The sequence below is a fragment of the Clinocottus analis genome, unplaced genomic scaffold (assembly GCF_023055335.1).
Source record: "Clinocottus analis isolate CAN_PGR_092001 unplaced genomic scaffold, fCliAna1.0.p SCAF_7, whole genome shotgun sequence".
NCBI lineage: Eukaryota > Metazoa > Chordata > Actinopteri > Perciformes > Cottidae > Clinocottus > Clinocottus analis.
In genome coordinates this window covers 18,553,788-18,569,797 of record NW_027176229.1, presented here as the reverse complement: position 1 = coordinate 18,569,797, position 16,010 = coordinate 18,553,788, and the positions used below count along the sequence as shown (strand labels likewise).

General features: G+C 40.0%; 1 protein-coding gene across 1 annotated transcript in view; it reads right to left on the bottom strand.

The window, feature by feature from the left end:
• The window catches only part of ccser1 (coiled-coil serine-rich protein 1), a 102,891-nt gene that overhangs the window by 44,357 nt on the left and 42,524 nt on the right, over positions 1–16,010 (bottom strand). Inside the window, 3 exon segments of the mRNA XM_068604909.1 lie at positions 1,943–2,023; positions 5,837–5,901; positions 5,904–5,913. Coding sequence (XP_068461010.1) covers positions 1,943–2,023; positions 5,837–5,901; positions 5,904–5,913 — 156 coding nt within the window.

Below are 16,010 nucleotides of genomic sequence, written 5' to 3'. Positions count from 1 at the left end.
CTCATCATCAGCCCACTGTTTATCTCTCCTCTCCAGATTCCCTCGCTTCACACCTCACAAAGTGGTTTGGACAACCACTTTCATGATGTGATCCATTTTTAACGACTTGCAACACAATATCTCCTGGTGCAAAATACAGTGAAATGTCCAAAAACCTCCATTTGCAGCTTCAGACTTTCTCCCTGAATTTCGTCACAACGCCTGTTTTTCTCCTGATAATTGATTGTGCACCGTCTGTAGCCGCACTGACAGCACAGAGGAACTCCTCGGTGACTGCCAAAGTCTCATCAAGACTACACATGAAAATGGCCAGTTGAGCAACATCTGTAATGTCAGAACTCTCATCAATTGCAACTGAAAATGCTACAAATGACTTTACTTTATGCTTCTTTTGGCTATGCAAATCTGCTGATGGATCAGCAATCCTATCATCATAGTAATATTACTGATTAGGCTAATGCTGGCAAAAGCCTGTTGTTTTTTTCTTCTGTAATTTTTAGTTATCCGGTGAGCCGAGCTGGACCCCCTGGCAGGCCAAGCTGGACTCTTGGCAGGCCGAGCTGGACCCCCTGGCGGACCGGATGTTTGACACCCCTGACTTGCTTTGGTTTTTAAAAAGATTTTAGGTGACTTAAGTTAGTTATCCTTGTTTGTTTTAGCTTTATTTTACACTAGTGAAATGATAGACACATTTCCTGCAAATTAATACCCACTAATAAATAAATAAATAAATATATATATATATATATATATATATATATATATATATATATATATATATATATATATATACATATATATATATACATATATATATATATATACATATATATATATAATTCTAGTGATCCAAGATTCTGAAGATAGAGGACATCTGGTTCTAACCAGCAAAAGTAAAGGTCTATCCAGTCAGCTGATTTTCTGTCTTTAACGTCATGTGAGGGGGCAGGTATGTGTTCCAACTGCAATCTTTGCGTTGCACACTTTGTTTTAGTACAGACAAACTAACTTAATAGGATGTTGTTCTACTACCAAAAGCATTAAGCAAAATAACTGAACTGAAGTCCACATATCAAACTAGTTTGTTGTTGTTGTTCAATGTTCTACAAAAGCTGCAAGATCATCAAGACTGTTATGTGCATTGATTTTGACACTGAGTAACGTCTAACATTATCTGCGTGCATATGTGTTTGTGTGTAAGTCACTATATGTTGGTGTGAGTATTGTGCACCTACTGTTTCACACAATGAAACAGCTTTCCTCCTCTTTAGCTGCGTTTCTGACTAACTTTATACGCAGCATGATGATTAAAGGTGTAAAGAAACTTTCAGAGGAGATGAAAAATGTGTGTTACAATAAGGAGACGAGAAACAAAGAAACAGACCCCAAACTTTCTTCCTGTTTCGGTTATAGGCAGCCATTTTTAGACAGTCATCCATTAAGTCTGCTGCGTTCCCATACTGTCAGCCTCTCGTGAAGCCAAAGAGACCATGTCAAGGGCCTAGGTAGGAAGCAGCACAGCACCCTCTCTCAACAGTGTGGGAATTGGAGGAAGAGGGGAGAGCAGGTAGTGGACTATAATAGGAATGTCACTGCAGTACAACATCTTTCAAATGAGTAAGATGGATTATTGCTTGAGCTCAATGTGAGAATGCTCTTAAAGAAATGGGAAAGAAAAGAAGAAATGGGGGGGGTGTGGCTCAGCTTAAAATACTTTGCCACAGATAGGATAACAAAGAAAGACGACAGAGAAGGAAGAGGCTTGTAGTAAAGATTTTTGTGAGAATTGATTTTCATTCAGTTATTTGTAATCTTATAGATTCAGGCGTTCTTACATAAAGCACATTCCCTCATGCTTGAAATGCAGCACAGAGTGTGTTGTTTGCATCTGTCAGACTGAGAGAGAGAGGGTGTGTGTGTGTGTGGTCTGTGTGCATCTCACCTCTGGCCCCATGTGTTCTGTCTGTGTTGCGTGGTCAGTCATTTGGCAGTCTTTCATCTTCTGGGCAGCTTTGGCACTCTCCTGCATACAAAACAAACACACATCAGCCGTGTCCAAAATGTTGTGAAAAAAAAAGAACATTAAATATGAATAAATAAAAAAAAACTAAATGGTCTCCCAGCAGACTTATGCCGCCTTAGAATAGCAGCTTCCCCTGCATAACTAGCTATCAAGAGAAAACACAACCTCTGCACCTTTTCAGAACATTAGAACCAAATCCTGTTCTCCCCCTTCGACTGCCTCCCCTGGAAACCCAAGAGGTCATAAAAACTGTGCTGAATTGCAGGATAACTTTTCCACAGCAATATCGGAGGGGACCCTCCTCAAAGTGCACTAGTAGAGAAGAATTCATAAAAAGTGACAGCTAGCACTGGCCAGCCTACAAGAAAAATGTCCTTTCTGGGAGATAATGAATAGGTTTCTGGTGGCAGATTTACAGACGAATGTGTAGAGAGAAAAGTGTTTGACCTGTCCTTTAAAGTACAGCCCTTTTAACATGACCAGGTTACCTCTATGTGATTATTTTGAAAGGCAGTTTGCCGGTCGTCTATTTCCACCGTCACTAATCATTCTGTCATGCTAGCCCAACGCTGCTTATGGGCTGGAGAACAGAATGGGTTGAAAGTTGCATTGGATATGGAATATTAAGAAATTCATTAACCTTGACATAATCGCAATGGTAAGACGAATAAGAGAAAGTTAATTTATGATATGGTTTTGAACCCAATACACTGTCCAGTTCAAATCCAGCAGAGGCTAGCTGACAGACACCTTCAAAATCAGTTTTCATGCCCATTCACGCATAAAAAAGTGGCTGTCCGCGGCTAAATGTTGCAGTTGGAGCACAGCACTTCAACAAAATGCAGCAGCAGAGCGAGGGGAGACAAGTCATAAATAGTGACAGCCAGTGATAGCAAGCCAGCTAGCAGGTCCTTCCCTGAGATAATTAATAGGTTTTCACTGGCAGATTTACAGACGAGGCAGAGCGAAAAGAGCGTTGGCTATGAGCTGCCCTTTCCTTCCAAATGATGCACTTTAACTTGGCTGTGTGAGGCAAGTTATCCCTCACTGATGCTCGCTGAGACATATATAGAAACTCACAAATGGGCACAAGGACAACATGAACCCACAAATGTACAACTTCATGAATTTGAAACATTGACAGAATGAACTTTGTTCTCAGGAAGGATGTATGGAGTGGACAAAAAATAAAGTAAGGCTGTGGCTGCAGTAAGGACACTGGCTGGACTTGACAACATACACACAGACAGATATAGACACACTTTAAACACACACAAGCAATACATGTCTGGAAATCAAATCCAGCTGGTAGCGGGAGCCAAAACATCCCTGTTAGAGAGAAGTGTCATTCAAGGGTGATCGGCATCTGTGTGTGGCCCAAAGACTGATGGATGAGTCCCTAGAGCATGAGAGAGAGATGCAACACCTCTTCAATACACAAGGGGGGAAAGGGGTAAAGAGAAAAAGGAGAAGTTAACCCCATGCGAATAGAAAAGAGCGATCAAACTGTTTACAGACTTGGAGACTTAAAAAACAAATAACGCGATATTCTGTATTTTTCTTATTATCAACAAATCCTTAACAATGACTGAAGTCTGATGCGGTATAGCTTGAACCCTTTGTGTCACAGACTGCTATTGTTGTCGAGAATCCATTAAAAACACATTGAGGAGCCACACTAGCAATGGCTGACATGTTCCTTCATGAAACATGAACCTATTTGTAAAAATGTACATCTTCAGTAGAAATGCAAATGAAATGTATTCTCGTTAATAAACACGTGATAATCTTACATCTTTATTTATTTCATTCTCATCAACTATAATATAACATCTATAGAAATGAATCATTCTGAGCTACAAAGAACCACCACAGTGTAATACTGTCGTACAAAAAATTAGACTTGTGTTGTAGTCATTGAAATCCATTTCCTTGAGAAATGGAACTATAAATAATTGGAAAATATATTATAGGCTGCTGTTTGTATTCATAAAAAAAAAAGAAAAGAAAACGAGCTACTAGGAATTATTGACTGCAATTAAAAGGGTGTTTTAGAGTGTGAGTCTGTCAGGGAGATACATTATGGTTAAAAGGTCTTAATACAGATCCTTCCTGATCTGGTCTGAGTTGTAAGTAACTCCAGATCCATCTGTGCTGTGGGGTAACCGTCCCTTTGCATGTAGCGATCTGAGTGGCCATTTAGGGAGAAAGGATGGTTGGCTGTCCAGTCGTTTCATGAAGGCAGAATAAAATCATTTTATGGGCTTATTACAGGCCTGCTGTGACGGCCCAGATATTGTATTTTTTGTCTCTTTTTCTGGTCAGAGAATTTGATTTACCAATTACTGTCGGAAAGCAAAGTGAATTTTGACAAATATCCCAAAAAACCGTTGGCCTACACTAGCTTTACCCCCACATTAAGCGCACACAGTGCTGACACAGCCCATATAGAAAGAGGAGAAAGAGGAGAGAGAGAAGATAGGTGCTGCTGAGGGAGAAAAATGAGATACGACTGCCAGAAAGTCATCAAACAAACAGATGCCAAATGAGACTCAAGTCAGTGGGTTGGACTGGCATCTCTCATTACAGCGCCATAACACTGGCACATTATACTGCTCAGGCCTGGCATAATGTCTGCATTACATTGCTTTGATGGAACAGGTGACAAATTATGGATGTGCAAATGACAAATGATGAAAAACGTTGCCGTATGGAGGATTTTTGCAGACAATCCAACATTGAGCTTCCAAAAGGGTGGAGAGAAACAAAGACAACATCAAATTTCACATTTAAATTTGGTATTATTAAAAATCCAAAGATGGAAATGAATCCATGCTTCCCATCTTCGTCTCCAGGGGCAGATTTGTGAAAACCATATAATTCTCTCTTGGCTGGACTGAAGTCCCAATCATAATTCTGCTATTACATTAAATTGGTGGGAACAAGCAGTTTACATTAACAAAAGATGGAAACGATGGACTCTCTGGTGCCAGCACTGCTGTGACTAGAAGCCAACTACTCTCTCTCTCTCTCTCTCTCTCTCTCTCTCTCTCTCTCTCTCTCTCTCTCTCTCTCTCTCTCTCTCTCTCTCTCTCTCTCTCTCTCTCTCTCTCTCTCTCTCTCTCTCTCTCTCTCTCTCTCTCTCCTCTCTCTCTCTCTCTCTCTCTCTCATGTAGTCTCACTCAGCAGAACATCATGAGAAGAAGAAGGAAAACTGAAGACGCTGTTTGGCAAATTCATAAGTAAAACTTTCCAGTTCTTTGAAATGTTTGAAAGGGAATGAAAAATGGTGCTTCAAAGGCAATAGACTTAATTCATACCGTAAAACAAATAATTCAAAAACATTCAAGCTACTTTAATTATTAATTTCAAAGTTTAGAAAAACAGAGACCCAGAGAAAGAAGCTGAGCTAGAGATGAAATTAGATGAGCAAACCTTCCATATATCAATGTCTGAGACTATATGACTCGCTTTTCTTATTAGTTACACGACTTACGTATTATAAATAAACATTTTGATTTATCGGATTTGTTAATATTTGGCATAACTGCACATCACGTGTCATCTTCTGGCTGGCAGCTGCTATCTAATACTATTTTTGTATGTGAGAAATCAAATTGAAATCCTTTGAACAATCAGTAATTGTGTCTGGTCAACTTGCTGCTGGTCAAAGATACTGAAATCTTTTTCTACCGACTGTCGCTGAAAGACATTTGAACATCGAACCACTATCGTGGCAAATTTGGTGTTTAGACATCAAGAAAAATGCTGATGATGTCTCGCATTGCATTCACACTTAAACATAAACCTCACCAGTTCATTGTGGAGTCTGAGAATCAGTTCGTCTTTCTCTCTCAGCTGTTGCAGCAAGGCCTCTCTCTGCCGGGATCCTAAACACAAGCAACAAGACACCACATTACATAGGACACCACGGACAGCAATGATTCATCTCAGGGACCATATCCTGCAAAAGCAATACATAGAGCCTGAGAGAATGGCAACATACAAAAGACGTGTGTGTGTATTTGCATTGGAATTTCTGACCTGTGTCCATAAAGGTTTACGTGTGTTTGCAAGTGTGTTATGTGCATTTATGAGCGTGTTTTGTTGCTGGTCTCGCTAGTGTGTGTGTAATAAAGTTGTCATGCATGCAGCAGTTATTGTGATCTCCTCTGCTCTCTATGTGTCTGTGATAAACTTGCCGCGTCCTATGGCGGCCCCCCAGAGAACATAGCACTTTGATATGACCTTGTGTTGTCAGGGACATTACTGTGGGGAAGATGGAGAGCAGCAACCCGGGACCGAAGACAGGAGAGGGAGGAGAGGAATAATACTAATAAAAATAACTTTATTCTTATGGCACCTTCAAAACAACCATTACAAAGTGCTTCACAGCAACAACAAAAAAGAGATGGTTATAAATAATCCCAAAAAGGGCATTATGTCATATTAAAATGTGTTTGATGTTTATGATGCATCATGTTTATGACTATATTTGTGCTGCAATTGTTATTCCAGTCTTGTTTAACTGATGCACAAATTGAGTTCCCCTAAATAAAATTTTGTGACATGATTTGTGTTTTAAAGTTACTGAAGGGAAAAACAGCAACATGTAAAGTCTGCCAACCTGATTTTTCAACAGCAGGGTTTTCTAAAGTCCCGTTATTTGACTGTCAAACAGCCAAGAAGGAGCTGCCAGAAGATCTCAGGCTACACAATGACTCATGGGGAGGTCCAAAATCAGGCTCCAGACTTAGCACTTATAATTCAAACTATTCTGAAAGTGACAGGTAGCTAAGTTGTGGCGAGAGAGAAGAACCGAGGGAGTGAGAGGAAAGCAATAACAGAGCGAGAGAGAAGGAGCAGATGACCGTCAGACGGTCATTACCTCTTCAAGGACATAAAAAGAGGGGCAAGATAACAGGAGTAAAATGAGGCGGAGAACGGGAGAAAGGGGGACAGTGATAGAGAGAAGGAGAGGACATAGAGTGCCTGAGGCTGAGCATGATGGTCTGAGACTGTGGGGAGCCATCTAGCTAAAGGACAGACAGAGAGTCAGAGGGTGACCACAGGGAACTATATAGCTACAACAACATCCTTCAAATGACCTCTTTGATGCAAACACTGCCCGCTGGTCAGACCCTCAAGTCACGTCAATAATGGGAAATGTACAAATATAACTTGTGTGTTCAATTGCGATTGCTATTATTACCCTACATGGATAAACAACTGTGTGGGGAAATATTAAAGGAGCTTGACAGAAAAGTTGAAACAGGGTTCCTGCAAGTTTACCAAGTTCAATGCGAGACTTTTAAACCCGTTTTAACACCAACATAGATTGCAATTTAGCCAACATCATGTAAAAATAAATTGCAAGGATATAATTAAATTACTTATAAAAAAAAACAACCTGGGCTCAGAAAAGCAGATGAAATGGATGGATGGATTAATCAATTAGAAATGATGAACTTATTTAAAAAGGAATATATGCAGGAACTGTCTTCAAAAAAAACTATGTAAAGATATACACCAACATATTATATCTCAATCATCACTCATGCACCCCAGACTTCTAGTGTGTGGTGGTGTCTGTATCTACACAGACGTTGCCCTCGGGACGTTTCAGGGTGTCATCAAAGGGCCTTCGGGCCCCGCGTGAGGGCCAGTAAGCAGGGTGTGGAGCCGCCGCGGTGTGCTTGTACGTGCTTCAGTGTTTATCCCTGCTCTGTGTCTCTGTCCTCGAACACACACACACACACACGCACACACACACACACACACACACACACACACACACACGCACGCACACACGCACACACGCACACACATGCACACACACACAAAGAGTGTGCTTCGGCTGCAGTCATTCAAAACGCGGCACCTTTGTGTTCGGTGGTGTTTGTTACTGGTCTGTTGGTTATTGGCCTCATTAGACTTTCTCTCCGTCGTGATCCATTATTGCCCGTCATTTTTAAAGTCGGAGTCCATGATTCCAGATACAAATTCAGCGGCTCTATCCTCACGGTCCACTAGCTATCAGTTTTGTGAGTGATATGAAGAAAATCCGGTGTTCATACAGAGTCCTGGCTCTGTATATGGGAAATAAACAAAGTGGATCAGACTCAGCCACCGGTACAACTCTGTGACCCGTGGTGGTCACAGATGCGCTCCTAGGCCTCCAGTCTGTCAATATGATGGACGGCATTTAGATCCTTCATCCTTCAGCTCATTCATTGTTAACATGGGAATTCTGTCCATGAAGGAAAATATTCAGTTTATACATTTATGGTGACAGAAACTCCGCAAAAAGAGATTGAATAGCCTTCCGCAGACACAAACCACGTGGCTCAAAAGGCGTTGATAGGTTTTGATTTACTGACTCCGTGATATTACAGGTCTAACTGATGTTGTGGTCTGTGTGGGGGCTTCACATAGACAAAAGATAATGGTCAATGAGGACAAAGCTGAAAGCTTCACTAAGTGCTTCCATGATAATACAAAAAAATACTTTCCCTCTCGGAAATAGAAAAACAATTAACACAAAATAAACAAGGATATGATTTTTCTCCTCCTGCCAAAGCACAGCACCAAAATTATTAACATGAGATTTGGAAGGGACCAGAAAAACACTAACATGCTGTGACAATTACTACATTAGTCAGTCTCTTAAATTAATCTCACCCGAATCGGACTAAAGGCTGTTCTAAATGAGCTGTCTGGCTACAACCGCACAGTGTGTATGCTCCTGTGTGCGTGTGCGTGTTTATGTGTGTGTGTGTGTGTGTGTGTGTGTGTGTGTGTGTATCAGTAATTGTGTCTCGATGTTCAGAACAGGCTTATGAATAAATCCATGTCGACTTAAATTACTTGCATGGTTTGTTTACAGGTCAGACGAGACCTTAGGAGTATAAACAGAAAGTAAGAGAAGGAGTTAGCTATAAATGTGAAAGGAACACAGAAAGATCATAAAGAGAGAGAGAGAGCGATAATGTACCTCAACGAGGCCACGCAGATTTAAATGCAGATGGACTCATGTTCATATGACCTCAATGGGATGACATACAATTAAGAAAAAGTGTAATAGCTTTACTTTGTTGCTGCGTAAACCTACAATGTCTTATCCAACAAAATTCATTAACAAAAGAAAGACGATAACAAACATGGGACAAAAATGAAAAAACTTTACTCCGCTTGCTAAAAGAAGCACCACAATGTGCATTTAGTCACCCATCAGGTGGCGTTCCAACCAATTGTTCAAGGCTGAATTGAATGGAAAAGGCTGTGGAGGAAAAGCGGGGCATGCGAATTTATTTCTAATGTGATTGGAATAGCCTCAGTGGGGATAAATCTGATCAAAATCACTGGAGTGCATCCACTTTATGTGATTTCGTATAAAGGGTTGAGGCCACTCTCTGGTTGCAATCACCAGCAAGTTGAAGAGGGTATGGAGATGAATTGCATTCTCCTTGTTAGCAGAAATTATTCAATTTGTTAACTTTTTCTTTTAGAATGACACATTTGAGAAAATGTGTTGTTTATTATTATAACACCCCTCTTCATCCAGTTTGTTTAACAAATTGAACATTTCTTGAATTTGGGTAAAGACGTGTGAGAAATAACAGCACAATTAAATGCATTCTCTTTGTTCTCTTTACACCTATCCATAACTTTCCACTTCTTAATTCCACCTTTAGTTGTAAATGTAGTCTGACTAACGGACAAGAAAGAAGTCTGAAGACCTAAAAGAAAACCCATTCAACTAGTGGTACAGTGCTCAAAACAATCTCCCGTGAACTGTATATACCTTTTCTGACCATATTTTGAGTATATAATATGGTCACACAGTCTTTTGGGAAATACCAGCATGCATATTAAAAGTGTTTGTCCTGAAATGCTATGCAGCAGAGAAATCGAGGTCCTTGAAAAACAAGAGACAATAAAAAAAGACTGAACATGGTGGTTTGATATGGCAACCACAAAACAAAAACAAGCATTGATTCCTCTGTATTTCACCAGCTTTTTTAAAGTTTGTGTATTGATTTTCCTCTTGGTACACATTGTGAAAGAAGTTAAAAGATTTGCGACAAAATAGTGCACAACATGTATGAAATATTTTGTATGGAACTGGAGCACAACTGAGTACAGAAAGGACCACAACGTAAAAGCAAATCATGCACAAACTTGAACACACTGACCCTGCATGACGTAGCCTTCCTCTGGTCTGAAATATCTGTCCATGTCTTTATTTCTGTCTACTTGATGTCTGTGCTTATATACTGCCTGCCTGACTGCCTATTATTGTGACTTTAATGACATACTATTCATGCTAACGCTGACAGAAGAGGGCAAGCGAAGCAGCTTAAGTGTAAAAAAAAGAGGTGATAAAAAAAAACGTGTCATTTGCACATACAGATACACTTTGATGCCTTCAAGAATGGACAATTAAAAACTGTGACCTTTGTCAGCTGTCTTTATTAATTTACTCCACTGTCAGTAGACTTTAAAGACCAGGGGTCTCATTTAAAACAGTTGTTAACGCACGTAACGGGGCTTTGGAGGCATACGGCGCTTCCAAGGCGTAGGTTGTGATCTATAAAAGAAACTAAGTTGGACAGAAGAATGTGCGCACCTGTACGGAAACTCTGACCCATGCACACGAACATTGTGGAGACAGACTGTAGAAAATGAAAAAAATAAATGTTTAAATTTCTCTTGGTACCACACGTTACTTTGCATTTATAGATCCTCTTTTATCATAAACCGTCAAACCATCAGCGTCATTGATGCCATAAGTATAAGCACATTTCTATTGTGAAATATATAAACCAAATCTCAAATAAAATTTTGCTTAATATTTCATTCGTGCTGTCTACTCTCTTCATCGCAGAAGAGAAGGCTGAACTACCTAACTAGCAGCTGATGAAATTATCATCGTCCGTAAGGTAACGTCAAATAATGTTAAAGAACAGAGCAGAAAAAGAGAATCAATATTTTTTCATTGATCTTATAGTACTATTATTTTTTATTTATATATATATATACACAAGCTGCAGTGAACATGATTGTAATAATGCATTTGTGGTTTATTGCAAAGGGACTAATACTGTATACAGACAAACTGAAAACGGCTATTTGATACATCAATGCATTGATGTATCAAAGCGCATTGGAGTCACTGTGAGGACTGTCGCACACTCTGCCTTGTCCAGTCACCTCACCTGGCAAATCTTCACCACCTACACATAAAGATCACCTAACAGGCACTTCTGTTGTTGTGTACGTAACTTTCTGGGTTTTATAAGTTAGAATACATTAGTAGACTATGAAAGGTAAGTCATACTATCACTTGCACTTGTGTAAAGCACTTTTCTGGACCACTTCCGACCGCATTCACACACATTCACACACTGAACAGCGTGCGACAGCAGTTTTGGAGTCAATTGTCCTGCCCTTGCTCTGTTAGTCCACATCAATATGGACTAACAGAGCTGGGGATCGAACCGCCGATCCTCTGATTGAAGGATGACCCTGCTTTAACACAGCAACGGGTAACAGCAGCAGTCATGTGGTGCTAAAGGTTCTCTGTCTGTCCCCAACACCTCAAGAGGCAGTACAGCTGACATCCCCCACAGACACAGTGAGGCAACCTGTCAAACCGGTTATGTCACCTAAATCTCTTTGAGTTAGAAGAGAGATGTCACCTGCTAAAAGAAAGCGATAATCACTGAGCTGGAATTATCACATTATCACATTAAATATCGCATGAATGTTTGAAATAAGTAGCCTAATTAAATGCAGTGACATACTCTATTTCTACTGTATTACATGTTGGCGAGACAGGAACCCACAGATGCATCAATGATTATAAAATATGATATTTTAGAGGACCAGAAGCACAAAGACAGGCTTCAGCTATGGCTTAGATCGAACAAAGAGTCACACTTCAGATATCATTCTTTAGTGTTTCAACTCAGATTGTCTATTTGTTCTGATTGAATTAAGACTCTTTTGAAGTTGAAAAGCACAGCCTTTTAAGCTGCTGTGCTGAGCTTAAGCCAATTTAAACTACTGTAAAGACGTTTTTTGCGCTCTTATTAATCTTTTTGTAGTCATTGCTTCTCTGTAGGTCTGTTTAGCTCTTATCAGCAGGTGTCATGGATTCTAACTTTAAAAACACAGCTGTTTAGTGTTGAGATGGGGTAAGGTAGATAACCTGAAATTTGCTGGTCTTCCTTCCTAAACAACTGTCACCAAATAGCAGTAGATCAGTCAGAGTCTTTGTGTGACCAGCCTCAGACTGAAGTGGCTTTTTAAGCTATTGATAGACTGACAGACCGTCCTGATGAAAAAGTGGCCCGACTAATTACAGCAGGAGTAAAGGCAGACGGCAGGTGACATATTGTAGTTTAAAGAGCAACAAAATACCCAAAGTTGATAACTTACGTTTGTCAGCTAACTTACATAATGTACTTAACTGGCTTACACAGATGACTTATTTAACTTGCGTCACAAAACTTATGTAACCAAACATACTTATTTTAACCATAACCATCATGATCTTTTTCCGAACCTATGAGCAAGTTTCAGTTTGTATGAACAGTGTTAACCAAGTGTTTAAATCTGCGACCGTTCCACAACAGGCACCTGTTGCTGATACTTTCCAACAGTCGCACATGTCGCTTTGGCAAATTACCTATTTTGTCTTTCAGGTTGTGTTGTGCATAATGAGTCGTTTGAAATTTCACTACTAATGTGGGGGCCCATAAATTTAACAGAAAATATGAACAGCTTCTCACTCTCTTTCACACATTAATACACTTCAGTTTGTGTGTGAGAAACTATCTCTCCTCCCGTTAGTATGAAAGTCAGACCACATCTTATTTAGTTTAATACATGTGTGTGTGTTTATGAGTTTGTTTTTGTGTATATAGTGTGTGTGCTTATGTATATCTTTTTATCTCTCTCAACACTCAGGTGTGGGGAACGATGTATAATTAGGAACTTGAAGTCATTATAATAATACATTATTAATTTCTTATTATGAAGCATGTGACACAATGATAAATGTTTCACTAAAAAAAGAAGTTCCTCATGTCTGCCGACACAAAAGGTGAATGTACACAAATTTCAATTAATTATTGAGGAACAAAAGCTGCTGTCCTGATTTTTTTTTTTTAAATTTGTTTTGTTTTTAAAACACACTGGTGCTCTGAACACCTCTTGCAACAACACTCATGTAATAGGTTTACAATTACACTCTTAAAATACAGTATTACACTTTAACTGGGACAAAATCTGGTAAAAATCATGTCATATGCATTGGGTCTAAATTAAACTGGGGCGCACTGTGACACTGCAGCCTCTCAGGTGGCTACCGTAGATTATTTTTACACCCACAGAGTCGCTTTTTGGAGTGCCAGGACAAATTCTCCTCTTCTCGCCCCTCCCTCAAAACCCTCTTTTTCTTCTTCCCCTCCCCTGTCCCTCTTTCTTCAGCACACTCCTCCTCAGTCTCTTCCCTCTGCTTCTCCTCTCTCACCGCCATCTCCTGCACTCCCGTATTCATTTTCTCCTATTTTACCGAGTTATCTAACTTAATGTCTTCGAATTGAATGCCTTCCCTTTGTATGCACCTCACAGATAGCTTTTCCCCAAAGCCTTTCTCCCTCATCCCCTCGCTCCTCAATCTATCTTATAGTCAAGTAGAACAATGTCCTATTCTCAGCATTGCAACCATTTCCTCATTCGCCTCGTGCTTCTCTATGCCTCCAGCTCTGTTTACAGGGTTAGCTATATAGCTATATATATATATATATATATATATATATATATATATATATATATATATATATATATATATATATATATATATATATATATGTGTGTGTGTGTGTGTGTGTGTGTGTGTGTGTGTGTGTGTGTGTGTGTGTACCTACACACACACTGTACCTGTTTCAATATCCTGCCTAACCTCAATTCTTACAGCTCTCGCTGTTTTCTCCCTGCTTCATCATATATCAATCTCCATGTCGCTGTCACTCCCTCCGTCTCTCTCAGTCAACTCCCAAAGTTAGGTGAGGAGACGCTTAGGATATTTAAGATGAATGCTCCATTGTTAATCAGAAGAGGGGAAAAAACAATAAGTTTTTATGACAAGAATTTTGTCAAGTTTTTCTTAACACTTGGTCGCCAGCTGGTGCTTTTTCTTTAATAAAAGTTTGGCAAACAAACATGTTAATCAGCTGGTGCAAAACTTTCTTCATTAAGCAAAAAAAGTGAGGAATAAAAAAAAATAGAAATCTTCTTTTACTCTTTTCCTTCACCACATCCAAGTTTCAGTGTTTTTTTTTTAATGTTGAAACATTCTGTCCATGCAAGTTACGGCCCGAAAGCTCTCGATGAAGCTCACTAAGTGAACCGTGCTCTTAGAAAATTGTTATTCCAGACACTATATTGTATGTGTGTGAACATCAATAATGCATCTCCATGCTCCTTTCAAACCAGTTTGTATGACCGCAGTAGCTTTAACACAAAGTCTGTCAAACTTCAATCCTAATGTAGATAGGTGATGGTCTGTCTGTCTGTCTGTCTGTCTGTCTGTCTATCTGTCTGTCTGTGTGTATGTGTCCATTCCTTCACGTGGGAGTTTGAGCCAGACCTGCTGTCTTCATGCTGTGTCCCACCCTACATTTTTAATTTTTCCTTATCATCCAGCTGCCACTGATACTGCATGTAGGTCAATAAAGAGGGCACGCACTCACACAAACATCCACCCTCTCTCTTACACACACACACACACACACACACACACACAAACACAGATAAATGCATACAGACTAAAAACAAAAAATACTGGATGTAGCCTTAAAACATACACTGGTACACAGATATAAGTGACAGTGACACACACACACACACACACACACACACACACACACACACACACACACACACACACACACACACACACACACACAATTGTTGGCACTGGGTAAGGCACAGAGGCCTTAGTTGGTGGTTGTGTTTTGCTCCACTACATTTTAATAGGCTTTTACTGTACCTCTCCATGTATGTGAAGGACCGGGGGGTTTTAAGAAAGCAACACAGAGATGAAAAGTCTCGTCTCGACTGCTCGTCTCTCCTTTAACGGTTTAACGAGAACTCTGCTGCCACCCAAGTAAATCCCAGAGAAAAGCTTGACAAAAGTCCCCCTTGGTAAACCTAACCCTCACACAGACACACATACACACACACACCCACACCCACACCCACACACACAGACTATCACGCTCCCTGAATTAATAAATCTTATCGGGGGGGCACTGCTCTGATGGACTAGGTTGACAGAGGGTGTCTGGGGCCTGTCAAGGCAAGCAAAGCACTTTACCCCTCTCTCGTTCAATTTATCCCGACCTCTCTTTTTGCTACTCTCTTCTTTATGTTTCCCTCTCCTTCTCCCCTCCTGCATTGATGCTCTTTCCCCTTATTTGATCTCGTTATGAGTTAAATGTTGTGATGAGGGTAAAACTGAAGGAGACACATGAATCAAAAGGAGGATGTATAGTTCTATCTTCTTTTTTTTTAACCACAGATAGACTGCTGTATTCTTTTAGTTGAACTAGCTGGCTCCATGTATTAATCTGGTGTGTGAGTGAGGTTGCCCAGTTCATAGTGACTTGTAGCCACCTAGAAACATAACAACAGAGCTCCACGAAAATACATTGACGGCATAAACTGTATTTTGCTTTAACTTCTTAAGATGGGCCAATTTTATGAGACACTTTAATCAGAAGCTGCAATTGTTATGCTCACACACTGTAGAGATCTATCGACCTGCCACAATGAACCCACAGCACCCCCGGCCACTTTTGTCCGTTGACAATTACATTTAGATTCATACAAACAACACAACTATGTTGCCAACAATGTTGACAAAGAGGGAGAAAGACTGCGTTCCTTTATGAAAATATATTGAGAAAGATATAAA